This window comes from Penicilliopsis zonata (genome assembly GCF_001890105.1).
Source record: "Penicilliopsis zonata CBS 506.65 unplaced genomic scaffold ASPZOscaffold_10, whole genome shotgun sequence".
Classification (NCBI taxonomy): Eukaryota; Fungi; Ascomycota; class Eurotiomycetes; order Eurotiales; family Aspergillaceae; genus Penicilliopsis; species Penicilliopsis zonata.
In genome coordinates, this window is record NW_019208919.1 from 343,150 (window position 1) to 367,587 (window position 24,438).

At 50.2% G+C, this 24,438-nt stretch overlaps 9 protein-coding genes across 9 annotated transcripts; 8 read left to right on the plus strand and 1 right to left on the minus strand.

The window, feature by feature from the left end:
* Positions 1 to 95: 95 nt before the first annotated feature.
* ASPZODRAFT_133536 (hypothetical protein) lies at positions 96 to 1,339 on the minus strand. The gene is made up of 2 exons (XM_022723295.1): positions 800 to 1,339; positions 96 to 735 (listed from the first exon to the last, which is right to left on the minus strand). The coding sequence occupies exons 1-2, from the start codon at positions 1,075 to 1,077 to the stop codon at positions 213 to 215; spliced, it is 801 nt and encodes a 266-aa protein (XP_022580179.1). The 5' UTR covers positions 1,078 to 1,339; the 3' UTR covers positions 96 to 212.
* Positions 1,340 to 1,520: 181 nt separating this feature from the next.
* On the plus strand, positions 1,521 to 4,208 carry ASPZODRAFT_133538 (hypothetical protein). The gene is made up of 4 exons (XM_022723296.1): positions 1,521 to 1,767; positions 1,926 to 2,576; positions 2,631 to 2,774; positions 2,834 to 4,208. Exons 1-4 carry the CDS (start codon positions 1,708 to 1,710, stop codon positions 3,728 to 3,730), a joined length of 1,752 nt encoding a protein of 583 aa, XP_022580180.1. The 5' UTR covers positions 1,521 to 1,707; the 3' UTR covers positions 3,731 to 4,208.
* A 278-nt stretch (positions 4,209 to 4,486) lies between these two features.
* Positions 4,487 to 5,499, plus strand: ASPZODRAFT_68973 (hypothetical protein; the record flags this gene model as incomplete). Its single annotated transcript, XM_022729556.1, has 2 exons — positions 4,487 to 5,399; positions 5,456 to 5,499. The coding sequence occupies 2 exons, from the start codon at positions 4,487 to 4,489 to the stop codon at positions 5,497 to 5,499; spliced, it is 957 nt and encodes a 318-aa protein (XP_022580181.1).
* Positions 5,500 to 5,818: 319 nt separating this feature from the next.
* Positions 5,819 to 6,173, plus strand: ASPZODRAFT_17124 (hypothetical protein; the record flags this gene model as incomplete). The annotated part of the gene is made up of 2 exons (XM_022726956.1): positions 5,819 to 6,051; positions 6,116 to 6,173. 2 exons carry the CDS (start codon positions 5,819 to 5,821, stop codon positions 6,171 to 6,173), a joined length of 291 nt encoding a protein of 96 aa, XP_022580182.1.
* Positions 6,174 to 12,321: 6,148 nt separating this feature from the next.
* Positions 12,322 to 14,275, plus strand: ASPZODRAFT_68467 (hypothetical protein; the record flags this gene model as incomplete). The annotated part of the gene is made up of 3 exons (XM_022729510.1): positions 12,322 to 12,353; positions 12,407 to 12,617; positions 12,683 to 14,275. The coding sequence occupies 3 exons, from the start codon at positions 12,322 to 12,324 to the stop codon at positions 14,273 to 14,275; spliced, it is 1,836 nt and encodes a 611-aa protein (XP_022580183.1).
* Positions 14,276 to 14,456: 181 nt separating this feature from the next.
* On the plus strand, positions 14,457 to 17,437 carry ASPZODRAFT_159948 (hypothetical protein). Its single transcript, XM_022726439.1, has 7 exons — positions 14,457 to 14,814; positions 14,882 to 15,221; positions 15,301 to 15,865; positions 15,928 to 16,662; positions 16,722 to 16,788; positions 16,846 to 16,992; positions 17,052 to 17,437. Exons 1-7 carry the CDS (start codon positions 14,568 to 14,570, stop codon positions 17,342 to 17,344), a joined length of 2,394 nt encoding a protein of 797 aa, XP_022580184.1. The 5' UTR covers positions 14,457 to 14,567; the 3' UTR covers positions 17,345 to 17,437.
* Positions 17,438 to 17,689: 252 nt separating this feature from the next.
* Positions 17,690 to 18,841, plus strand: ASPZODRAFT_508799 (hypothetical protein). The gene is made up of 3 exons (XM_022728422.1): positions 17,690 to 18,185; positions 18,276 to 18,759; positions 18,819 to 18,841. The coding sequence occupies exons 1-2, from the start codon at positions 18,034 to 18,036 to the stop codon at positions 18,721 to 18,723; spliced, it is 600 nt and encodes a 199-aa protein (XP_022580185.1). The 5' UTR covers positions 17,690 to 18,033; the 3' UTR covers positions 18,724 to 18,759; positions 18,819 to 18,841.
* ASPZODRAFT_68627 (hypothetical protein) lies at positions 18,720 to 21,946 on the plus strand (the record flags this gene model as incomplete). The annotated part of the gene is made up of 9 exons (XM_022729523.1): positions 18,720 to 18,759; positions 18,819 to 18,877; positions 18,994 to 19,800; positions 19,885 to 20,513; positions 20,573 to 20,789; positions 20,864 to 21,196; positions 21,287 to 21,524; positions 21,592 to 21,700; positions 21,760 to 21,946. 9 exons carry the CDS (start codon positions 18,720 to 18,722, stop codon positions 21,944 to 21,946), a joined length of 2,619 nt encoding a protein of 872 aa, XP_022580186.1.
* A 1,052-nt stretch (positions 21,947 to 22,998) lies between these two features.
* ASPZODRAFT_133547 (hypothetical protein) lies at positions 22,999 to 24,370 on the plus strand. Its single transcript, XM_022723298.1, has 3 exons — positions 22,999 to 23,513; positions 23,789 to 23,858; positions 23,920 to 24,370. The coding sequence occupies exons 1-3, from the start codon at positions 23,381 to 23,383 to the stop codon at positions 24,107 to 24,109; spliced, it is 393 nt and encodes a 130-aa protein (XP_022580187.1). The 5' UTR covers positions 22,999 to 23,380; the 3' UTR covers positions 24,110 to 24,370.
* Positions 24,371 to 24,438: the final 68 nt, after the last annotated feature.

Sequence of the window (24,438 nt, forward strand, 5' to 3'; positions counted from 1 at the left end):
TTGGCGTTAGTTTGAGAGACTTCATCCTGATACGTGTATCATTGGAAATCTCCTGTATCTCATAGGTCCAAGGCATACGATACTGAATTGAGAATATTCGCAACGAGTTCATTGATATGTAGATCTATCCATAACCAGACATTCAAGGCTTGAGTGCTATATACGTAAAAACAAATGAAAGAAATATAAAACAAATGAAGCGAAAAAGAAGTCTATCGAGAGGAATAATAAGTCGTGTCAGCCGTCAAACTCTGAAAATGCTGGCCGTCTTCATGGATGGGCGGCTGGCGTTGCAGCGTCATCCCCACCGCGAGACAGATAATGACGACTGCAAACTCCTCGAGGACAGACATGACGAGCTCGACGGTGACGTTGCCGTCGAGCAGGTTGAAGGTCGAGGTTGGAGAGAACCAGCACAGCATGGCGTAGAGCAGTCGGACGAAGATGATAACTGCGCAGAGCGAGACGGCCCCGAGCAGGCGGTGCTCGCCCTTCCCCACGTCCCGACGGCGGTAGATCAACACTGCGAGCAGAACACACAGCTGCGCCCACGCAACCACGATAATCGCGATTCCGGCCTTGATTTCGACGTCGGGGTGGAGAAAGGCCTCCTCGGTCATGTTTTTCGTCAAGCCAACCACACTGAGCACCAGGGAAGCGATTGTGAGGAGGCGGAGAAGCCCGAAGAGCCGGTCACTGATGGCGACGCCTGACCTGCGTCTGACAGATTCGTTCCTATAGAGAAATCGAATTTATCAGTCTAAATAGATCTCCTGTGGGCAATCCGGTGGTTACTCACGCTCTGGATAGCATCCCGCTGCAGAGGAGAATCAAAGGGGCCAACCCAATCGACGAACAGACCGCGGCAGCAATGTACAGGCCGAGGGTAGGGTGGGCGATGGTCGCTAGGTCGCAGCATGCGCCGACAATGCGTGTAAGAGTGAAGGTCACGACGAAGATGAACCCTGCGCTGGTTCGAATACCCAGCCGGAAGACAAGAAATGCAGCCAGGAAGAAGCATGGCACGAACACGATCAGCTGGGCTACCGAGATTGCATGATGGTATGTGAGTCCCATTGTGAATGACTAGGCTCTGGGATAGTCTAAGCCGGCGGAAATATTGTTTTTTGATGCTTCAAGCCCGATGCTGTCAATTTTCTTTTCTGATTTTCAACGTCTGGAGGCTGCTCTCCTTATATACACATACTCCTCTCAACGCCATGGCGCTCTGGTCCATCTCCAACCACAAATCTCAGGGGGGCGGTGCTCCATGGCTAGATTTTCTCAGCGGCTGATCCAATAATCTCACAATTTTTGCCGAATCGAACTGCGTCTCAAGTAGCAATATCTCAATCTGTATTGTGTTGCGAGTGATGTTGTTTTTGGCGCTGTCTGCAAACCTTGGCTCCCGCTCGCAGTGCATTCCCATATCGGCCTAGCGCTGTTCATCCTGTGGCTGCCTAAGTCCCGTGATGTCGAACCCCCTCCCCTTTGGGTCTTTCCTGCGCCTTTCGGGCTTCCCCCATTGTGGCTTAGTAAAGGGCGCACCTCGTGGGGTACGAAGTACGCTGTGATGCAATCGTTTTGGCGTCGACCATCCAGGGTCTCTATTCTGCAGCCTTAGGTTAAACACTGCTTAAGTGCTAGATCTGGTCCCCCCCCAAGGGATCTTTATGCTTCTAGACGTCTTCTGCCGGAGTATACGCCATGGTGTACCGTGGAAAGCCCAGTAAAGGGTGCGGTGAGTGTCGGGCGAGGAAAATCAGAGTAAGGAGACGGTCTTTTCCATTTCTTAACGGTCGGCCTTCTTCCTAGCGGTGGTTGATTGATATGGAATCGTTGAGTTACGATTTAAAAGGGGGTTCGGGGGAGGGGGCTGGATTCTTGTGGCGGAAGATGCTAACTCTTTGACCTTTCGCCTCTAGTGTGACCAGCAACGGCCTGTTTGTTCGCAATGTGTAAAGACGAACCGTGTCTGTTCGGGGTACCGGGATGAACTGAGTCTCATGTTCCGAGATGAGAGCCAGGATGTCGCTCGAAAGGCCAAGGCAGGCCCAACTGGCCGCAAGTCTGCCAAAGACGCCCGCAAGTCTCGCACTGCATCCCCAAGCGGGGATAGTGCGCAGTCAGATCCGGAGCTTTGCCTAGAAAAAATGATCGACTACAGCCACCTTCTAGTTAACGATAGTTACAACTATGAAGCTAATAATAATATCCCCACCATCCTCCAACTGCAGCGACGATCACAGCTCGTGTCTCAGCCCTATCCAGCCCTAGAGAGAGACGAGGCAATATGTTTCTTTTTCCGCAGCAACGCATGGCCGGGCACGATCTGGATGTTGGATAGCACGTTTTCTTCCTCGAATACGTTGCCCAGTCAGAAGGCCATGATGGCGGGCATCACCTCTGTGGGCATGGCTCTGTTATCCCGGGCAAGGAATTCGAAAGCGATGAAGGAAGCGGCTACCAAGGAGTACGGCTCGGCCCTGAAACTGATCAAGGCAGCTCTCGAAGACAAGGTGGACGTCAAGTCAAACTCCACTCTGGCCACAGTGATTCTGTTCTCCATCTTTGAGGTAAGAGCTTGGACCAGGCAGCTTTGGACGGCTGTATTAATTGTCTCGATCTAGGTCGTGGTCAATAGAGCGCCACAGGATATCGATAATTGGACCAATCACATATTGGGGGCAACTGCATTGCTTGAGATGCGTGGAATAGAGCAGCTACAGACTGATGTTGGACTGCGCATGTTTTTACAGCTCAGATACCATATTGTGCGTGCGGTGATGATGGAAAATTGTCATAGTTCATAACACTACTAACGACTAAGTAGATCATCAGTTGCTTGCAGAGATCTACGTACATTCCCCCGACGCTTTTGGAGTGCACGAAATTTGCCATGTTTCTACGGCCTGGGGTGGAGGCCTATAGCGACCATCTCGTCAATATCATCGCACGACTAACAAATCTTCGCGCCGACCTGACTAACAAGGGGATCGCGGACGAGTCCGTGATGCTGAACGCTGCATGTTTACTTGATAACGAACTCATTACGTGGCTTGCTGGTGTTCCTCCCGTATTCGCCTATGAGGACGTCGAGTACTCGACGCCCAATCCCTCTTTAGAGCGACGTTGTCACGGTATCAAACCGTACGGTGCTCATTATCACGTCTACCAAGACCTTTGGATCACCAACGCCTGGAACCAGTACCGGTGCGCTCGCATTCTCGCCAGCGATATCATCATCAGTTGTCTCAAGCGGATGGCTTCCAAATCACCAGACTTGACCTCGTCGAGTGAGTACCGAGAACGCTGCCGAAGTATCCGTGGTGTCATCCGGCAGCTGGCTGCCGACATCTGCGCCACCGTGCCCTTTCACCTAGGCTTCGCGGAGACCAGTGAGGCGGACGCCGGTTTCAAGCCGACATCGGAAACCTATGTGGGTGGTATCATTATCCTCTGGCCTCTCTTCATGGCGGGGGTAATTGAAATCCCGGGGCACCCCCTCTTCGAATGGGTGGTGAACTGCTTCCGGGTCATCGGCCACTCGATGGGGATAGATCAGGCGTTGGCTTTGATGGACTTAATCAAAAATGGTGAGACTCTGCTCGAGGAAAAATCTAGCTATTTTTCCGACGAGGCGGTAGAACTCAACGGCGAGAACGATTCATCGCAGGTCGATGGCTTTTCTCACGCTATCGACTGGGAAGCACTCGATACCCTCTGTTAGGAGTATGTTTTAAATCTAATTAATGTATATAGAAGGTGTATACCCATTTGCGCCTAGGGAGCCTCAAAGCAACTCTTGCTAGCAGTCCATGGTCTCATGTTGCACCTGTGTGGTACGATAAGGCCTCCTGTTTGCCCCATTACAGTACTCAGCCGTCAACCAATTTCCCCCTTTGATAAGTTATGCCTTAGGCATATTTTAAGGCTGCAATTGGTCCTTCTCCAAACCATGTGTGGTCTTATTTACCAAGCCCTGTTTCAACATGGAATTTGTAAGGGGTGAGTGACTATGCGTCTGGACTCAAGTGGGCTGCAGTGGCGGAGTGCGCGGGCCGACTAAGAGCTACCAAGAACGAAGTACCCATAGTATGTATGTATGCATAGCCCACCAAGGGGCTCAGTCTACAGAACCAAATCAAAAGTCAGTAAAGTAGTCATAGGTTCCAGTTGAATGACATACTGTCTGCCTTACTAGCCTGAGTATTTGGATATCCCATCATAATTTATTGCTAGTAGTTGCAATGGAGAGAGCAATTCTGCCTTGGAAGATTCAATGGCGAATATAAGAGGCTTTTAGTTGGAACTTGGAAGTTCCTGAGGCCAAGAAGGAAAGAGCAACTGAGGCAACACAACAACTTTGAACTTGCCTGATTAACATTCTTCATATCAATTCCATCTTATATTCACCATGCCGCTTCTATTTGGCAGACACCACCACTCCTTCTTCCCTCACGACTCATCTGCCTATGAGAAAATCATGGGTCATCGGCATTCAACCGCTCGTAATGGCGAGTTTGCACAATCTCTTCCAGGATCAATGAGACCGGTCCGCTCGAACGCAGGATACTCGCCCAGGCAGGACATAAAGCCGCAGGCTCCTCAGAACCTGTGGTCTCCGCCCCCTTACACGCCTCAGGATGCAGTCAGACCGTCACCCAACGGTATAAGCAACAGCAACAGTGTCGGTGATGACAGAGGAGGGGGGGACTCGCCGTACGCATTCCTCGCTGAGTTTGACACCGTCTTCCTGGTGGACGACAGCTCGAGCATGCTCGGGCAGCGGTGGAAGGAAGCGGAAGCAGCTATCGCGACGATCGCGCCCATCTGCACGCAGTACGACAGCGACGGGATCGACATCTTTTTCCTCAATCACCGGCGGGCGATCACGGCTACAAATCCGACGGGCGCGTATATGAACGTGACGACTTCCGCAGACGTACAGGAGATTTTCTACAGTGTGCAGCCTCGTGGCGCGACCCCCGTCGGCAACCGACTGCTGCAGATCTTGAAGCCTTATCTGCGACGCGTGGAGGCGATGACAGCTGCGAGCGACGCAGATGGTAACCTCAGCGACCCATCGCTGTTTGTCAAGCCGCTGAATATCATCGTTATCACGGACGGGGTCTTCACTGACGACGCGGAGAGCGTTATCGTCGACACAGCCCGACGGCTCGATGGACCGCTGTGCCGCGCCGTGCCCTGGCAGGTGGGCATTCAGTTCTTCCAGATCGGTGACGACAATGCGGCACGGGAGCACTTGCAGGAACTCGATGATGAACTCGGTCAAAAGACGCGCAATGGGGGTTTACGAGATATCGTTGACACAGTGCCGTGGAGAGGGGAACGGGGACAGACTCTCAGTGCGGAGGGGATCTTGAAATGCGTCCTGGGTGAGTCCTTTTTACCTTCCTTCTGCTCTAGCTTCATGTTGATTCTGACTATCCAGGGGCCGTGCATAAGAAGTATGATAAACGAGAAGCGTTTCGTTGAATGGTTTGGAGTACCAACTCAACCTCCACTCTGAGTTACTACTACTATACGTATTTTTCCTCGGTTGGCCAGTGACCGCTCGAAATGAGTTATTAATAGTAATGATATCCAAGGCGTTAGCTATGAAGCTCTAGATAGCATATCGTAGACGAGTTTACAGCGACAATCTTAGATTTACTGTAGTATCCAGGGATTGCAAATAATATTCTAGGAATCAACCTTCCTCGAAATACTATTCAGATATAAAACTTAATAATCAATTGTCTAGATACCTACAAGTAAACAATCAAATAGAGCCTGAATAGTTCTAATGCCTCACATGGATGAATTCGACAATGCCATCAAGGCATACCTAGCATCTGCAAACCGGCCGGTCGATGAAGCCGAGCAGGGAATTCACTATCCACATATGGAGCCTTTTCAAAGTCCAGACCTGCAACAGAAATCCTTCCATATAGTTCCTGATATAGAGAAGGATATGCTCGACGATGCGGACCTAGGGAATACCGAGCCCGAAGTCCACCGTGTTCGCCGGCATAAAGATGGCACCTTGTATGTGTGATGTATTATTTAGGAATCACTTACAAGTAATGTATCTACTAGTTAATGTACATAGGGTGGTTAATCGAGTCGGTAACCCGACCGAAGAGAAGAACTTTGTGGAAAAGATGTGAATGTTCACTGATAAATTCTATCCGTGGGGGAAATAGAGGAAATGTTTTATTCAGATGAAGAAATCGGCCTGAATATTCATTTTATGGGATAGAGCATTTATATCCTAAAGTAGTCAGTCCTCAATCTAGGCTCATGGGTTATATATTACGCCGAGATACTACGGAGTAGTTCTGGACATAGGATTCTATAATTTTGGAAACCATGTCCTCTGATTTATTTTCTTCAGTTCTTCGATAACTAATTAATTGTCTTGCCGTTCTGTCATCAATGGTGCGGCATATTTGATGAGGCTGAGCACGGGGGCGGAGTACGGAGTAGAGGTAGGTGCCTTACGATAATAGATGAAACGGCCAATGGAGAAGGGCTATCTTCCCATGCACTTACTGCATAGTGTCTACTGTTCTCCGTACAGAGTCTATCTAGCCCCTTTATTTGACAACTTGTTGGCATCATACTTCGTACTGCAGTAAGATCTGCCTTGCTCCGGGTTCTTGAACCATCTCTTTCTAGAGAATTGATTCATCGAGAGGACTCCTCCCTGGCTGACACCTCGGAGGGATCATCTTGTTTTCTTAATTGCATCATTATCGATTGGATCAGAGACTGTAAGGAACATGGAAGACGATCCATGCAGTGATCCTAGATGGGGTGGGAGGAGGAGGAGCAAGAGTCCAACAAACAAGGCTGGCGACGTTTTGGTACCATCGGGCACACCTGCTAGTAGGGACCACAAATCACAGCCGAACAGCTCACCTCTGTGGACCCTGGAGGGCTGGATGCAGGGCTGGGCGGAATTTGCAGCTCACATTTACGACGAAGAAGTCGAAGGATTCAACGCCCTGAACGGTAAGAGTAGAACAGGTAGAGTAATGGCTCGCGACATGGGGGGAAAACAGTAGCAGCCAGTAGCCAATCCCAGCTGGTCTTTAGATATCGCCGCTGTAGGAGATAACAGTCCATCTAGCCCTGCAGAGGAGGGTTATTCGGCAGGCGACACCATGTAGGAGAGTAGTCCGTACTTCGTAGGTGTGGTGACATTTAATATCGAGTATTGAGCTGCAGTGCGGGTTCCTATGTAGTTTATATACTTCATCCTATCAGTAATCGCAATATCAGTCATTGTTTATAGATAGATTCTAGAAAGTAAGGTAGACCTTCGGTGTAGAAGCCTGTGTACTCCGTATCTGACCGCGTACCTTCCTGCTCAGCCGGATGAACGGAGTACGGAGTACTCTGTAGCTGCCTAGCATTTAGATATGGACCAGGAGTACTCCGTCCTCTGTATTCAACATCAATGCGAAGTAGTGGAGAATGTGAGAGGTCAAATGCTGTGATCCCTCGAGGCTGCGGAGCTCCGGTTTATATTAGAATCACGTGGCTTCTCAGATTGACAATCACGAATCACTAGCGATTGCCGATCGCCGTCAAAAATTTGTTGATCCTTCTGATCTGTCAATCTTGCACGGAGTGGCTACTCTGTACGGAATAGATATCTACCGATCTTCGAAACATAGGACTAATATTCCTCTACAAAGCACTTCATTCAATTTATCATTATCATTTGTAGGTTGAGCTGAAGCTCAGCTCGGCGTTTGGCACGGACAGGGACCTCGGGTCGGAGAATTACTTCTTGTCCCCTATTAAGAAATTCAAATATCTTGCTTTCGGCCGAGCTCGGTATCCCCAACTAGTAGTGGAGACGACCTTGACTCTGATTTCTACGCCATCTAGGTTAGGTACCTAGGTGGCTATACGAACCATAGTTCCCCTGGCAGGTGAGGGGTTTCTTTTTTCCAGCTGCCGCCGCTTTTGTGAGGGCGCTCACGGTCCTGCTTGATAAGTAGATTTCAAGAGTATTCTTCGATATTTAGCGTCCTGGCATTTGCCTTCTTCCTCTTAGAAGTCAAAGAACTAGCCCCTAAGTGAATCACATGACATAGTAGACGACTCGTCGGACTCGACGCTCGCATTCAATGTTGAGAGCTCCTCTGCTGTACACAGGGAGGCCTTAGGCAGATAAACAACAGCTCCTGGTGAGTGGTTCCCGATATAGTCTAGCGTCAAATGATCACACGCGTCGCGAGACCTCGCCTCTAGACACTTTACAGCTTCTTCTACATCCTCGATAACATATCTTCGCAATGAACGCGATCCTACAAAAAGAGGAGACTGAGAACTCTTGGAGAGACAGTTGACTCTTATTATGCAAGACGAGGCGGCTAACAGGGTGGATTGTTGTTATATAAATGGGGATCAGGATGGAAGAGGCTCAGCCGTGCTGAAGCCAGAACACTTCATTTCTCAAGGCTGATTGTATCGCTGGGACTCTCCTACGCATTGTCTTCCAAAGGGAAATTTGCAGGGGGTTGTAATGATTAACGAATGGCTTTCCTGTTGAGGGAGCAGTTTTGGTATCATGAAAGATGGGTTACGCCGTCGCTGATCGAGAATCACCGTCGTCTATTCGCAACAAGACATTCTATCGGCAACTTTGGGCCTCGGCTTTACACTCCTGACTTTTACTGATGTGATGGAGGAAATCAATATTCAATATTTACCTGGACAATCGCCGAACTCGCTTCTTCTTTTGACATGATATTTGCTTTGCAGAACGGCAACATGAAATGCGGAGATGGGCTCTTCGTTTTTTCAATCACAACCCATGAATGTTAACGGCTACGCCCTTCTCGAATAAGGTCCCCAGCAAGTCATAAATGGATATATTTGAACTGCAGCTCAATCGGAATCTAGAGAATATTTCTTGTACGCGGGCAACCAACTACAAATCATCTTCCCACTCTGGTACGTCCAGCTCGCGAACCTGATCCACAATCTTCTTCAGACTTGGAACATTTCTTTCCTTCAAGTTTTGCAATAAGATTGGCTTGATTTCATCACGCAGAATCCCAAGGACACGGTGACGAGCCTCAAAATCGTCACCTCGTCGTATTCTCTCCAACGCCATGCACAAATATCTCCAATCCACGTCCGGGAAGAGCGCAACTTCGTCCATCTCCACGAGATTCCGAGAAGCACGCTGGCGCCAATACCTACTTTCTGCAACGTTGAATGTCCCCAAGGCAAATTCCAATTTTTGAATATCCCTGTATTCCAGGAGATCCAATATCAGATGCAGAAGCTCGACGGGCAAGTTTGAAATTGTCTTGGAATAAGAATGTGTGAAAGGTTGTCGCTTCCGGTCTGCTGCTTCTCTCCTTTTTGTATGTCTACTGTCGCAACTGCGAGCAATGACTTCTTGGACCCTAGTAATCCTAAACGGATCGAATTTCCTTTCTGCGTCCTGGTATTCCCGACAATAGTGTGTGAAAGCAAAATTTCGCAAAACAATGGCGGCAAACAGCTCCAAATTGTTGTTTTCGATAGAATGGCCCAGTTCCCATAGGGCTAACTTCCAACAACCCATGTGTATTGGAAAAGGCAGTTGTCGCCAATCATGATCCCTCTCAAACCAATTATTAGACGACTGAAGGAAAGCGTCTGTATCATATGCTATCGTAAGATGCTCTCTCTCTGCCTTTGTCGCTCTTCTAACAGATCCAATGACAGCCTTGCTGTAATTCTTTACGGCTGCATTTGATTTGGCCCGTGAATCATAGTGTCCTATACCGGATATCACCAGCTTTTTCTCGGCGGGATCGTACCACACTAGATGATGCGTTACTAGGTACTTGCTCATATGTCTGACTCAAACAAAGGCTTGGTAGCACTTACTTAGACGGTACAGAGAAACCCAGTGGTCAATATTCTTATTTTTAAAGTCTTTCGCTTCAAGCTCTCTTGCCTCCATGAAGACTACTCGTCGTTTGCGCTTAAACTTGACCCACTTTTTATCTTCTGTATATATATCGTCCATAAACATTTGTTCTTGTGAGAATCGATAGCCAAGTAGGCCCTGGCAAATTAGACAAAGAGCCATTGTCTTGTTGTAGACGTAGTATCAATTGGAGGACCCCGGCGATTAAATAAGCCCAGTCTCGAAATGGATCCATGGGTCTAGCTTCGCCGAATATGTCATCGTGATATGTCAATATATGTAGGACCTTGGAGCTATTCTTACGAAACTCTGGAATCTTGCCCAATGCTTTCGTAGGTAAGCAGCGGCTATTAAATAAACTAATAAAAATGTCTATCTAATATTTTTATTTACTCATCATCCTTAAACTTCAACCCAGAAGCCTTTCTAATCGCACTATATATCCCCGCAATATCCCCCTTCTCTCCCAAATGTTCCTAGGATATTATATAAGGCTTATTGATCTGATTAGTTATAATGCCTCAGGTTGTGCTTAGTTTTACTTAGTGAGTAAAAGCGGCGAGGGGTTGAACACCAAAATGGAACAGGAAAGCCACGGCGCGTCAGGGAAAATCCGGTATGTACGGAGTAGGTCCTCTGTAGTAGGTAACTACTAACTAGTAACTACCAGTCTACCACACGGAGTATTCGGTAATCCGCCCTCCGTATCTACGGAGGAACTACTCCGTATTTAGTTACGGAGTACTAATTTACTAGTTATCTAGTAACTACTCTGTATCTACTCCGTAGGTGATTATAGCGCGTTCCCGCACTGTGTTCAGCAGGCAAAGGCTGATCCGATCATTGGTTAGCAGGGTGTATCAAATCGACAGGGGTCGAACAAGAACAAAACCCTTGTCAGGAACAGGAACGCATGGGCACTGACCAGACGGAGGACAGACTAACCGATTATTGTCTAGCGGCGCACTGGCAAGTTACAGCCTATTGTGGCCTAGTGCCGCTCAGCGAGGAATGCACATGGCCTCACGTGGAGAGACTCGAGAGCTCAGAGAGGGGCCTCAGTGCCTACGGAGCATTATTGACGCTTTCTTTCTCTCTGGGAAGACCTATCTTCACTCCTCTCGACTCAAGTTTCAGTCAGATCTGTTTCAAGTTCTCATTCAGTCGGCAATTATCGACTTTCAGCCCATTCCTCTACCGAGTAAGCACAATACGATCGCCACTAGCGGACCAGCGGTTCCTCTAGGCCTGCCTCCTTAACCCCTCGCCAACGACTCACCGAATCCAAGGAATTGTGATCGATCAGCTCCTCCACTATCTGGACTCGAAATTTCACTGGCTCCGAGCCCCAGTTCAGCCATGCCACCACTCCCCTCCCATGCCTTTTGGTCTCTTGCATGCCGTGCAATCGTGACGTGATGAGATCGATCCAGTCCGCGCGTTGCCATACGCTGTCCCAGTCTATTGACTGTTTGTTTGTCCCTGGTTGATCGCTCTATAGCAGCTGCGACTATCGTCGTTTTATTAATGCGCGCTGATATATCGACGACAACGAAAACGACGCACCTCCCTCCTCTTCCTCTACTCTTACTTGCTCCACCCCTTGCAAGTGGTTTAATTGAGGCTGGTCGCCCGGGTGTTGTCAGCGCCAACACTGTCTATGATCCCTTACAGCGACATCTCAAACAACACTCTACACCAGCAGCCGCTGCCCGATAAATAAATAAAATTGTCGCTTCGGCCTTGCAGGCGCCCTCTTACCTGTCATTGGGTTCCTTGATTGGTTGTCGGCGCTTCCAGCACTGCTACGCGCTTCGCAAAACCCCCTTCTCATTTTAATTGCATCCGCCTGCGCGCGTACTGGTGCAGAAAAGGCCCGACACTCTGGTTCGCTTCAAGTCTGCTTCATCTTCTCTCCGTCGTTGTTCGCTTTCAATGACCCGGTTGGCAGTCGTCACGCCAGCGAGTCAGTGACCCGTTCCTGAAAGGCACAGCTCATCGTTTTTCAGTTCCAGACCGTTGTTTCGAACTTGACGACGGTCAACAACAGCTGTTATTTTAAGCTCAAGCTCCTTTCTATATATTCGGCTGAGTACGGAGTACTGGACACAGGATATCCGTGTCTTCACAAACCTTCATTCGGCTCTTCCTTCTTTTCAATCTTCGGTGTTTTTTTTCTTTCCCCTTCCCTTTTGTTTCCTGTTTCCTCTTTTCCTTCTTTTACGTATTTTCCCTCGTTCCCTTTCTTTTTCTTTTCCATCGAGTACAATCTTTCCGAGCGCTCTGCATCTGCATTGTGGGTTTCTTTATGCACATTATTGCTCATTATTTGGTGCCCCTTCTCCATATCGTGTGCGAGACGAACTGCAAATATGACGTCGACCACGCTGATCACTTTCCTACTGTAAGTATTTGCGTTTTTAATTTTTACAGGTCTTCTTGCTAACTGTGGTCTAGTTCTGCCCCCCTCAACACGAGATCAGTCACCCTCCTTGGCTCATGGGATAATTTCTCTCGGCCCTATGCCATGGAGCGGGACAAGCGCGTCGGTGCTGGCCACTGGCGCGGCTGCTATACATTTACCGACATCGTTTGCGATGGCTCGCCCAACAATCTCTCGCCGGGACGCACAGGTGGTCTGAAGATGGGGGGCACGTATTGGTATTATGTAAGTCTGCTCCGACGCTTCTAGTTACTTGGAAAGAAGGCGGCTTCTAACCAGGTGGTCCTCAGTATACGTTGGACGATGATATAGAATTTTACAACCATGCTGAGCCGGTGACCACCTTGTGTCCTTTTCTCCCGGGTCAACCGGTGAATGTCCTTCATGTTCCCATTATTCTTCCAGATAGCATTAGCAGTCACAGCCGGGACGGAAGCATGAGTTCGCAACACTCAGACTATCGAACCATGGATCCCGAGGCCAAATACATGAATCCGAGGAAGCCCCCTCGTCCTCAATTAACCCGCCTTCGCACATCTCCGCCACTGATCCAACCGCCAAACCCGCTGTGGTCTTTTAATGCCAGCCCGCTCGGCGTGATTACCAACAAGGGAACCCCCCGGTCACATAGTGCCAACGGCCGTGCTGACCGCCGAGATATCGAGACGGGCCACAGCACTGTCAAGGCTGCGCGGTCGGTCTCGCCTCCCCGATCTAGAGGGTTCAGAGCGGCGTTGCGGTACTTCAATACTTCCACTACAGATATTGACGCGCGAAGCGGCAACAAGGAGCTTGTCGCCGAACCAAGTGTCAAGGACCTCGTTTGCGACCAGCTTCCCCTGCGCCAACCAGACTCGTCCGAAAAGCGCCAGCTCACATCTGTGCCCATTCAGACCCGGCGTGTCCTCAATCCTCGCTCAAGAGATGCCTCGCCGTTGCGGAACTTTTTGACGGTGGAAACCAAACCTAACAGAAAAGACCACCACCACCACCACCACCAACCCCCCGTCCAGGAAGAAAAACCGGTCACGGCGGAGCGTCTGCCACCGACGAAACAATTGGCCCCCCCGAAGTCCTCACCCCCATTCTTCAACACCCCCGTGGAGTTGCCGGCTCTGCACGACCAAACGACCCCCACTGCTGTTAACTGCAAGGAAAAGAGACTCCCAACTCTCCCAAGCACCCCATCATCCGTCATGGATGAGGCCTTGCGAATCATTAATTATGGGAATGACTCTCTGGACATGGAGGTGTTGTGCAGCCATTTCTCCGACTTCACCGTGATCGATGAATCCAGCGCCGAAAGTTCGCCGATAGAGAGAAGCCACTTCTCTGAATGGAGCCTGGACACGGAGGCGATTTCGCCAGAGTCCATGACTTCCTCGTTGATCTTCGACAAAGAAAAGCCTTCCTCCGAGGAGACGGGAACCGACTCGTCCTTTCCGGAAGAAGATCTCGGCCCTGAGACACCTGTCATCCCTACAATGATCTCCCGGCCATCCTCCCCACCCTCAGTCGCGGGCGACTACACCTCTTCCCACTTCCAACCCCTACCGTCCCTCCGTCTCTCCCTCTCCCTGTCGCCGTCTGATCTGCATTTCCCCGGTCTTTCCATCGACGAGTGGGACGTAGCCCCCAGCAACCCGAAACGCCATGCAGCTCTCTTCGATGCGATGCAGGATCTCAACCTGGCCACTCCGCAGCCGTCCACTGTTGTCTTCCCCGACGATGTTCAGCAGGATCTGAGCACGCCGCGCTGCGCCGGCCAGAATCGCTTGAGCGATACCCGCTTTGCCAACTCGGCAGCCATGCAGGAACTGATGGATGAGCTGAGCTATTTGAAGACCATGATCGAATCCGGTGCCAGTGAATTCATCAATTAGATAGATATGTATGATATATGACATACAATTAATTCAATAATAAAAAATAAATATGTACTGAGTACTGTGCTGTAGTTAGTCGTAAGTTGGTTGTACTATGTAGCTAGTAGTAACAGTACTCTGTATGTGGTATTAAAAAAGACGCGCCAAGACTCCTTCCATCAACATTCAATGATCCACTCAACAAGAAACATTCAACTACGACACAAAGTGGCCACTGGCCATTTCCAGAATGGATACATGATACATAAAGTCAGATAAGAAAGAAAAGAAAAGAAAAGGCGAAGAGAAAATGGCAGGACTCGATCATCCCCCGCACCTCACGCCGGTGGGCGAGAAACAGCTCCCCGCCAAATGCAAGCCCGGCACGCTCTCGTACTGTCCGACGATGGACCTGATCGCGCTGGCAACGGAGAACGAGGAGCTGCATGTCTTCCGGCTGAACGGGCAGCGCGTCCTGGGGGGTTCTTTTGAGGGGGATCCGTACCTTGATGATCCTGCGGAGGGGGAGATTCGAACTCTAGCATGGAAGAATAATGGTATTCTCTCTTTCTCTTCTTCTTTCCCTCATAGTGTCTATCTTTAATGCATTTTCTGAATCTTTAGGCCACTCGTTAGCTGTTGCTTGTGGTGATGGAAGCATCCGCATCATCAGCTCATACAGCGGCAAGACGGTCCATCATTACTCTGCCCGAGTGTCGAGTGAACAGAGCTCCCAGCAGGTTACTTGTCTAGGGTGGGGTGTCAATTGCACGGATACGCGATCCGCGCAGCGAGTGCTGCAAGAGGGGAATGGGAATTTTTCGATCGAGGACCTGTTGTCGCCGGACACGCAGCCAGACAAGGCGGCCGCGCTCTTCAGGGCCGATCTGCCTAGAGAACTTGCTCTACTAGACGTGGAGAGTTCGTTGCCGAAATTGAGTACCCTGCCTGGAACGGGGGGGGAGTATGTTTCCCTCGCCCACTGGATTCTATTGTCTACACGTGAAGGTCGAAAAAAGAGAAAAAAAAAGCTGACAATACAGTGACGATGTGTTTAGCTCGAGAGCATCGCTGGATGCGATGTTCCATGCGACGGCGAAAACCAGCGACTCGGTGGATGTCCTCGTCGTGGGGTTTGACGACGGAACCCTTCATCTCCGCATCTTTGACTGTTTCGAGATCGGGTCTCTGCAGATCGGTGCCGCGTGCCGTATCCTGCGGCATGCGTCGCATCCATTCAGCTCGACGCATGCGCTTGTGGCCTCGGTGCCTTCTGTGGTCGGCGCTGGCGGGAATCCCAACCCCTCTCTTCGTCTGATCACGCTGGATCTACGCTTCATCCCGAAATCGGGTCGCTATCTTTCATTGCTGGCCTCCAAGACGACCCAATTGCAGAACCTCCTCCGGTACATCAACCAGGTTCAACGGCAGATCGAGCTCGAATGGAAGAATGCCCAGGAGCTCCCGGTTCGGTACATGCGTAGCGTAAATGAAGACTTGCAGGAAAAGTGCCACTGTGACTTCATTACCGCTGCCTATCATCTCGTGGTCACGGGGGATTGCTTCGAGCCTCTGAAAGAGTTTCTTGTTGATATAGTGGGAGAAAGAGTACGTTCAATTGGTATCATTACAGATTTTCTTAAATCTCTTCTCTAAAAACAAGGAACTAGGGCCACAAGCGATGGGACAAGGCCGTGTCTAGCGGCTACGAAAACGTCCGCCGGTTGACGCATGAATGCTTACTTCCGGCTTTGGAAAGGTGCGAGGTGCTGCTCAGCCGGTTGATCGGCTTGTCCAAGTTCCATAAGCTCAGTGATGTGCTAGGGCTGGACACCGCCAGCCTGAACTGCATTATCGAGACGCTGGACTGCCTTCACCTCCTGGCGCACCAGGTTCTCATATGCACCAACGACGAGCTGGCACAGTTCAGCGCCTTCTCGAGATGGCTGCGACACGAGATCGACGTACAATCTGCAGAACCCATGTCGCAGACGCTGGAGGATTTGCTGGAGAAGACGGACACCATTGAGCACCCACAGACACTCAAGTACATCCGCGGGGCCCTGACAAACAGCGTGCTCCGCAAGTACATCCAGCAGCTGCCGATGATGGGGGTCCCGATGCGGCCGCCGACAGCACCCGGCTCGGCGGACAAGTGGTTGCCTACCGGCCAGGATGGCTCGTTCTACGCGACGTTTAGGACGCTACTCGAACAGAGCCGATCTCAAAAGGCGCAGGTTGAGTTACCGAAGCTGAACGATCTCACAAAACGGCTCGGGATCCAGTTCGACAAGGTCTTTGGCCGGATCGCCTTGACACAGCGGCGAGGCATTCTCCACAAGACGCTTCTGACGCTCCATCCCGATTGCGATGTGAATTCTGTGGATATGATCATGTGCTACGAGGTATTTCATCTCATCCCCCCCCAAAAGAAATAATACTCAAGTGGTATTGACCTGATTAGACCGTTGAAGGCGAACAAGTATGTTCCACTTACGTCGTTGCCAGGTCTCTTGAATCCAAGGAGCTAGGTAGAGTTTCCATTATTTCTTTTCTCTATGAGATAGTGCCTGACTGAGAATAAATAGTGTATATCTACCGAGTGACGCTTGACTCGGTCAACGGTATCACGTCGACCAAGACGACGTCCGTGGCCGCCCTAACGCTCCCGCGGGGAGTTATTCGCCAGGCACAGTTTGTTCAGGACGAGACTCTCAGTCTCCTCTGGGAAGATGGTATAGACTTCCCCCTTCTGTGGAATTTTTATAGATATTTATTTTACTAATTTTCTTAGGTTCTTTGTACCTTCTTAACCTTGCGTTTCAACCCTCACCGACCTGTCCCATCCAATACATGGACCACCATGGATCATCCTTCACCACGGTCCCGCCGACCCCAACTACGCTAGACGTGGCAGAGCACCTGCAACACGCCTTTGCGCCGTCAGGGCCCAAGGCGAGACCGGTGCGCGTGGATATCAACGGGCGGAAGGGTCGGCGGGCAGCCTGTGTGCTCTACGAGATGAGGTATGAAGTGTTGGACATTGATGCAGAGATGGACGATGAAGACGATGAAGATGAAGAGTAATATTCGTAATGAATCATGATTATTATAGACGGTTGGTTCCTATATAAATCAGTCCAGTAGTCCAGTAGTCAGTGTATGCGAATCATCGACAATCAGTCTGTCAGCATCCCCCAGGTAGGGTAGTCATTAGGTAACTAACTAACGCCAGTTACTAGAGCAACCGTGAAAATTAGTGGGAAACTGACCGCAGGTCTTCGCCTCACCTGCAGCCATAGCAGCTCCTCAGTCGTGTCCGATCTACTGGCTCCTTGAACAGTCCTCTGCATCCTCTGTATAACTGTATCCCTCGTAGAAGCATGGACTCGACGCAAGAATTACAACAGAGCAAGGTGGGAGAATCAAGCAGGAGTCAACAGTGAGGGGTGGGATGGAACAACAAAAAGCCCGGGTCGAAAGGGGAATAGCGCCGAGCTCTGGAAAGTTTACGTCTTGGCGCTAAGAAAACAATCGATTTGTATGTGTGTCAGAGAGGGGCAGAATTCTTGGTGAAGGCGTTCGTTCTGGCTGGAGAGAAAAACCCTTGGTAGGGTGTTTTTGATAGTAGAGAAGCACAGTACATAGGTTGTTGAATTTAAGATGAGATCTTCTACAACTATAGGCAATAGCGCCTTGTGGCTGGGACTATTTTTTCCTGGTAACTTAATACCTGAGTGATGACGCAGAGTACCTAGGTAGGACAGGGCTATTCGATGGCATACGGCGGTGATCCGGGGGGTTTCGCCCTAAAGGTGAAAATAAAACTAAATGTGTGGGTTAAAAAAAATGAAAAAAACAATATAACACTTTGTAGAAAGGCATTAATTAAAGAGACAGCCTCTCTAGCTAGGGGCGTACTCTGTAGGTGAGATGCAGTATTGATCCAATATTATTTGCAGTTCACGTGTTCTGCCGGAATGAAGGCGGACGAGAGACTAAACACTGACCCTGCCAGGAACCTCAACCCTCCACGCCTCACAGCACGAATCCATCCACTGCTCCCCTCTCCACTACACTACCACCACCCACTAATAGAATACCTTTTTTTTCCTTCTAGTTTACTTCCTTTTTCCTCTGAGGATTACAAGCCCTCTTTTTCTTTCCATCTGTCTTGCCTTGACTGTCTGGCCGTGTCCCCCAAGGACACCCTTTCCTACCCACGCTTGCCCGACAAGGCTTGTTTAGCAGCGCATGCCTCGTTATATTCCCACGGGTTGCCTGCCGAAATAATTGCTTCTCCTCTCCCCTGCTGTCCTTTCTTCCTTTCCTTTCGCCTCGCTCGCTGTCCGTCAACCACCCTTCCCTTTTTTTTTGTGTCTGGTGGTTGCCGTCTTGTCTGTCTTGTCATCCGCCCTGGTCCCTCTGATTTTCTCGCTTCCGCTGCCCGCTTTCAGCCACAATGAATGTCACGCAGGTGTTGGAAGGCACCCTGTCGCCAGGTGAAAACTTTCCCTTGATAATACACTTGGTTGTGATGGAAAATTTGCTGACTGGTTAGATGCCGCGACTCGTCAGAATTCTGAACAGCAGCTACTCCACGCCGCCGAGGTGGATTTTGTACGTCGTCGTCCCCTCCCCCTCCCCCACCACTGTCTCAGACACGGGCTCTCGCTCTCGCTCTCGCTCTCGCTCTCTCGCTTTTTTGAACACACTGCTGATACTTTCATTCCCAGGCTGGATACCTTACTACCCTGGGTCAAGAGTTGGCAAACGAGAGCACACCCACCCATATTCGGACAGCGGCCGGTATCGCGCTGAAAAACGCCTTCACCTTTCGCGATGTCGCCAGGTTGCGTGAGGTCCAGGCACGATGGGTGTCGCAGATCAACCAGGAGGTCAAGAACCAGGTCAAGGAGCTTGCGCTCAAGACCCTCGGCTCCAAGGACTCCCGCGCCGGCCAGTCGGCCGCCCAGTTCATCGTCTCCATCGCCGCCATCGAGCTGCCCCGGAACGAATGGACAGAGCTGATGAACACCCTCGTCCAGAACGTCGCCACAGGCTCTGACCAGCTCAAGCAGGCCTCCTTGGTTACCATTGGTTTCATCTGCGAGTCCACCGACCCGGAGCTGCGTGACAGCCTGATCGCTCACTCGAATGCCATCCTTACCGCCGTCGTCCAGGGCGCCCGCCGCGAGGAGTCCAACATGGACGTTCGTAATGCTGCCATCACCGCTCTCAGCGATTCGATCGATTTCGTCCGCTCGAATATGGAGAACGAGGGCGAGCGCAACTACATCATGCAGGTCGTCTGTGAGGCCACTCAGGCCGAAGACAACCGCGTCCAGGCCGGTGCCTTTGGCTGCCTCAACCGTATCATGGGCTCCTACTATGACAAGATGCGTTTCTACATGGAGAAGGCCCTGTTTGGCCTGAGCATTATGGGCATGAAGAGTGAGGAGGAGGATGTCGCCAAGCTGGCCATCGAATTCTGGTGTACTGTCTGCGAAGAGGAAATCGCCATCGAAGATGACAATGCTGCTGTATGTTGGCCTCTTTTTGGCGTAGCCATCCAAAAACCCCACTCTTGCCTTCCATTTTCCCTTTCCGCTAACTCTTTCTTCTAGGCTCAAGCTGAAGGTTCAACCGAGATGCGGCCGTTCTTTGGCTTTGCCCGTGTCGCCTGCAGGGAGGTTCTTCCCGTGCTCCTGCTCGCCATGTGCAAGCAGGACGAGGACGCCACAGATGACGAGTACAACGTATCGCGCGCCGCCTATCAGGCTCTCCAGCTCTACGCGCAGTGCGTCCAGGGCGATGTCATCGCCCCCGTGTTGGCATTTGTCGAGGAGAACATCCGCAACGAGGACTGGCGCCGTCGTGATGCCGCTGTCGCCGCCTTCGGTGCCATCATGGATGGCCCTGATCCCAAGGTTCTCGAACCTTTGATCAAGCAAGCGCTCCCCGTCCTCGTGGGCATGATGGAAGACAGCTCGGTCCAGGTCAGAGACTCGGCGGCGTACGCCTTGGGTCGTGTATGCGACTACTGCTCCGAGACCCTCGACCCGGATGTTCACCTGCAGCCTCTTATTTCTTGTCTCTTCAACGGACTTGCTAGCACCCCCAAGATTGCCAGCTCCTGCTGCTGGGCTCTCATGAATGTTGCCGATCGTTTTGCCGGTGAACCCGGCGCTCAGACAAACCCCTTGTCTAAGCACTTTGAGGACAGTGTGAAGTCCCTTCTTACGGTCACAGAGAGGTGGGCTTGAACAGTATCGATCTTTGAAAATGTATATGTCCGCTAACTTCCTTTTCCAGACAAGACGCGGATAATCAGCTCCGTACTGCCGGCTATGAGGTTCTCAACTCCTTCGTCATCAACGCTGCCAATGATAGTCTTCCCCTGGTCGCCAACCTGTCCGACGTGATTCTTCAGCGCCTTGAACAGACCATTCCCATGCAACAGCAGGTTGTCAGTGTGGAGGACCGCATCACCCTCGAGGAGATGCAGACTAGCCTGACCAGCGTCTTGTTGGTAAGTCTTCCCATGATTTCTTTCTCGACCGTCGGTGGTTGCTTTGGACCGATCATCTAATTTTCTACTACCAGGCAATCGTTCAACGGTTGGAGGTCGATATTAAGCCCCAGGCGGATCGGATCATGCACGTCTTGCTGCAGAACCTTTCCACCGTCCCCCCCAAGTCAAGCGTGCCTGATGCAATCTTCGCCACCGTTGGTGCCATCTCCAGTGCGCTCGAGGATGAGTTTGTCAAGTATATGGAATCATTTTCTCCCTTCCTGTACAATGCTCTCGGAAACCAGGAGGAGCCCGGTCTCTGCGCCATGGCCATTGGTCTGGTCAGCGACATTGCCCGTGCACTGAACGAGAAGGTCCAGCCGTACTGTGATACCTTTATGAACTATCTCCTCAACACCCTCAAGGTAATACGCAGTCTTTTTTTCTTTTCTTTTCTTTTCTTTTTTTTACGCATCTCCTAGATTGGTCAGTTTGCTTACATCGTCAACGCATAGGGGTCAACCAACCAACTCAAGCCTGCCATTCTTGAGACTTTCGGAGATATCGCTCAAGCCATTGGTACACAGTTTGATACTTATCTGTCAGTTGTGGGCCAGGTGCTCCAGCAAGCTTCGACTGTCACTGCCAGCGCCGACGTGCCGTTAGAGATGCTCGATTACATCCTCTCTCTCCGTGAGGGTATCATGGATGCCTGGGGTGGTATTCTTATCGCCTATAAGGGCAAGCCCCAGAGTGAGTCCTCTTTCCTACTTTGGCACTTCTTACTAGAACCAGTCAACTAATTCATTTTTTTAATTAGTCACACAACTCTCGCCGTTCATCGAGTCCATCTTCCAGCTCCTGCATCTCATTTCTCAAGATCCTAACCGGAGTGAGGGCCTGATGAGAGCATCAATGGGTGTTCTTGGGTATGTTTTTGAAGTAGATTTCCCACTATAAGGAACAACCCAATGCTAATAGTCACCAGTGATCTTGCCGATGCCTTCCCCAACGGTGAATTTGCCGCTTTCTTCCGCAACGACTGGGTGACCTCGCTTGTCCGGGAGACGAGACAAAACCGTGACTATAGCCCTCGTACCATCGACACAGCCCGGTGGACCCGCGAGCAAGTGAAACGCCAGATCAATTTGGCCACTGCCGCTGCAATGGCTTAAGTTATCTTGCAGTATCTTAACACGTTGCCATAATCCCAACCCTCTCCTCCCCCACCCCAACCCCTGATCTCGTCTTCCCAGACCGGCTTTCCTGCAGCAAGGTCCCCAGCCATCAGTGGTCCCGAAGGAAAAGTAACCCCATGAGGGTGTTGTCTTATCCTTGTTGAAGTGAGGCATCTCACCTCATTCAGGGATCCCTCGACAGATACAGATTCCACCTGAACATTTCTCCAATCTGCATCTCCGTTGAGTTTTGCAATTGCCGGGCCACAGCGGAATTGAGCTCTCCGCTGCGTCTGCACTCACCCCCATCGCAAGCATCGTATAGCACACAAGCTTCTTTTGACCCTTCATCATCATCCATCCCTTTCTTTCAGGCATCGCCTAGGCTTAGCTCCCCTAGTTTCGGATATCTTTTGCTTCGCCCCCTGTTTTCTTCTTCTTTTCCTTTTCAACCCCCTTCCGAATGAGATGCCCTTCACACCCCAATTTCTTTATTTCTTTTTTTTTCTCTTCCCCTTCATTTCGCCCCTATTATTACTACCATTATTTGTTCCGTGTGATTGGCCACGGTACTAATTTAGACAAAGACCCGGATTCGCGTTAGCATAGCCTTACTGTCATGTATGCCCAAGAAGTCATGTATCCCCGTCGAGGGAAAAAATTGTTGTCATGAAATCATCATCGTCCTCATCATCTTCCGTCCTTGCTCCTCCCGTGTAATCCTCTACCACCACGCAAAACCAATCAGAAATGACCCCTTGTATAAAAGACAATGATACTCGTATACACTGTGCGATACCGGTCCTTGTTCAGGGGAGTGGAGTTGTAATGTCAATGTCTGATTTTGTTTAAACGTGGTAATTTGAATGCCTGATAAAAAGGGTATTGATATTGAAGTAGCTATCTCCACGTGACAGTGGAAGAAATTAGGGCAAACCCCAGCTGCACACACTACATCCGAACAGGACTAGCGCCTCGCCAAACATTTTCGTTCCCGACGATATTAACTCTCCAGCAGAAAAACGCATCGCTGCCGACAACCTAGCTCTCCGGAAATCGTCGAGGTATGTATGCTATGCGTTTTCTTCTTCGGGTTCTGAAGCCTCACAGCTAGCCTGGGAGAGCAATCATTCTTGCCTGAGATTCAACTTACTTTTCTTGAAATAAAAGGGGGCGAGTTGTTTGTTTTCTCTGGGCAGGATGATACGCTTCTCTCATCGCGGCCGGGCTGAAGAACCTTTCTGTCATGAAGGGCACTCTTTACGCTCGCAGGCTACTGGTGGCTGACTTTTTTTCATCTCCCTTTGCTATTACCATGATCTCGTCCAGAGGTTAGTGTGTAATAGTGATTGGACGAATTTGATTTTTAGATACCTCATTTCTTTGCAATCAGCCAAAGTTTCGATCTGAGAATCTCGATCCGCCGCCAAAATGGTCAAGACCTCCGTCCTCAACGATGCGCTTAACGCCATCAACAACGCCGAGAAGTCCGGCAAGCGCCAGGTCATGATCCGCCCTTCTTCCAAGGTCATTGTCAAGTTCCTCAGCGTCATGCAGAAGCACGGTATGTATATCTGGACAACAACTATATCTTCTTTTATTTTCTGCGCCCTTTGGAATAGTTCTGGAACATGGTGATCTCGCGTGGTGTATTGTTCGGGTTGATAACTAGGCGGCGCTCCGATTCTTCACACGGACGTCCGCCCTTTAAGTACCCGATATATTGATGGGATATTTTTGTTCCACGCGAAGATCTTACATGTTTCCGGAACTATTTCATTTTCTCGGTGTTTGGCGACTTTTAAATCTTCGCAACATGCTGACATTCTTTCTTTTTAGGCTACATTGGCGAGTTCGAGGAGGTCGATGACCACCGCTCCGGCAAGATCGTCATCCAGCTGAACGGCCGGTACGTCAAGAACATAAGTTGGGAAATCTCTGAGGAAGGAAATTCAAACTAACGAATACAGCCTCAACAAGTGCGGTGTCATCAACCCCCGCTACCCCGTCCAGCTCCGTGACCTCGAGAAGTGGACCGTCCAGCTCCTTCCTTCTCGTCAGTTCGGCTTCGTCGTCCTGACCACCTCCGCTGGTATCATGGACCACGAGGAGGCCCGTCGCAAGCACGTCTCCGGCAAGCTCCTTGGCTTCTTCTACTAGACAAAGATTTTGTCTCGGGTCACCAAAAATTCTTAGCGAGAAAAAAAAAGTTTTTGTTTCTGCAGCGGAATAGCGATGATTTGGTCAGGGATTCATGAGCGAGGATGGGATTTTTCTTGATTTTCTGTGTTCTTTCTCACAGCAGAAAAGTCTTGCGATGATGCATTACGGATTATACCCCCCTTTGGCAACCTATGTATGTCATAGATAGTCTACAGAGCGAAGTACTTACTCTATCTCCGAGCCAAATCATGCTTTCCGTTCTGGTTACTATTCATTCCTCGTATCAGACAACTTGTTCTGTGTATGTAGTCCGTGTCCCCTTGTAG